Genomic DNA, 973 nt, shown 5'->3' on the forward strand with positions numbered 1-973 from the left:
GGTAACCAAACAGTTTCAGGCCCCATTGACTTCCACAGTATGGAAGTCAATGGGGCCTGAAACTGTTTGGTTACCAACATTCTTCAAAATATCTTCTTTGTAAGAATAATTTATGAATAATATAATAATATAATATATAAGAAGAATATATAAAGACTGAATGTTATGATGACTGAATGAGAAAGTAAATAGTAAAAGATTTTGATTGCATGTTGACATTAACGTTATACAATTATCTATCAACTCGATGTGGCACTTCTTCTCACCTATCTTTACAGGAAAGCCAGGTGGTAGGCGTAGGGTTATGAAGTCACGCAGCTTGGCAAAGTGGGCGTTCGATATGGCCATGAGGTCAATGATGGGCGTCACCTGCTCAGCCAGCGAGAGTGGATGAGCTTCACTCAGCCACAGTGTGGCCTTAAACCTGAGCGAGACACACAGAGATATAGAGACAAACCACGTTCTTAACGCACATGCAAACACGGTTCAAATCATGGCACTTTGGAGTTGCCATAGAGACGGTACCTCTGCACTTTGCTGGAGAGCTCATTGGGCCGCCCGATATCTCTGCCGTTCAGATTAAACTCTGCATCGAAGTACTCCTCCGCTGTGATGGCTGTTGGGTTATGGGGACTAGCGCACTGAGAAACCTGACTCTAGAAACACAGTAAACATATGAATCCATGTTGTCTCCAATCAGTATCAACAGACTCTTTAAACAACATGTTTTTTAAAGTCTCTTCTGTAGGCTTGCCGCGATAGACGGTGCTGACGGTGATACCGTTGTTAAGCCGCAACACCGGTTACGTCACTTGCCCACCGACCCCCACCGTCGTTTTGATTTTTTTATCGTAATAAAAATAATTTAGTTCAGTAAAAGAACAGACACTACAATTAAAAACTGAACGCGGCTGCTCAATGCAGCGTGCCGAACGACAGTAGCATCACAGATCAGATTTCATTTATCCAGTGA

At 42.8% G+C, this 973-nt stretch overlaps 1 protein-coding gene across 1 annotated transcript in view; it reads right to left on the reverse strand.

The window, feature by feature from the left end:
- The window catches only part of LOC107742695 (ankyrin repeat domain-containing protein 13D-like), a 25,101-nt gene that overhangs the window by 7,614 nt on the left and 16,514 nt on the right, over window positions 1-973 (reverse strand). Inside the window, exons 10-11 of the mRNA XM_016555724.1 lie at window positions 526-656; window positions 267-424 (exon numbers count right to left, since the gene is read on the reverse strand). Coding sequence (XP_016411210.1) covers window positions 267-424; window positions 526-656 — 289 coding nt within the window. The remainder of the gene's footprint in view (window positions 1-266; window positions 425-525; window positions 657-973) is intronic.

The sequence above is a fragment of the Sinocyclocheilus rhinocerous genome, unplaced genomic scaffold (assembly GCF_001515625.1).
Source record: "Sinocyclocheilus rhinocerous isolate Xijiao unplaced genomic scaffold, SAMN03320098_v1.1 scaffold70, whole genome shotgun sequence".
Lineage (NCBI taxonomy): Eukaryota > Metazoa > Chordata > Actinopteri > Cypriniformes > Cyprinidae > Sinocyclocheilus > Sinocyclocheilus rhinocerous.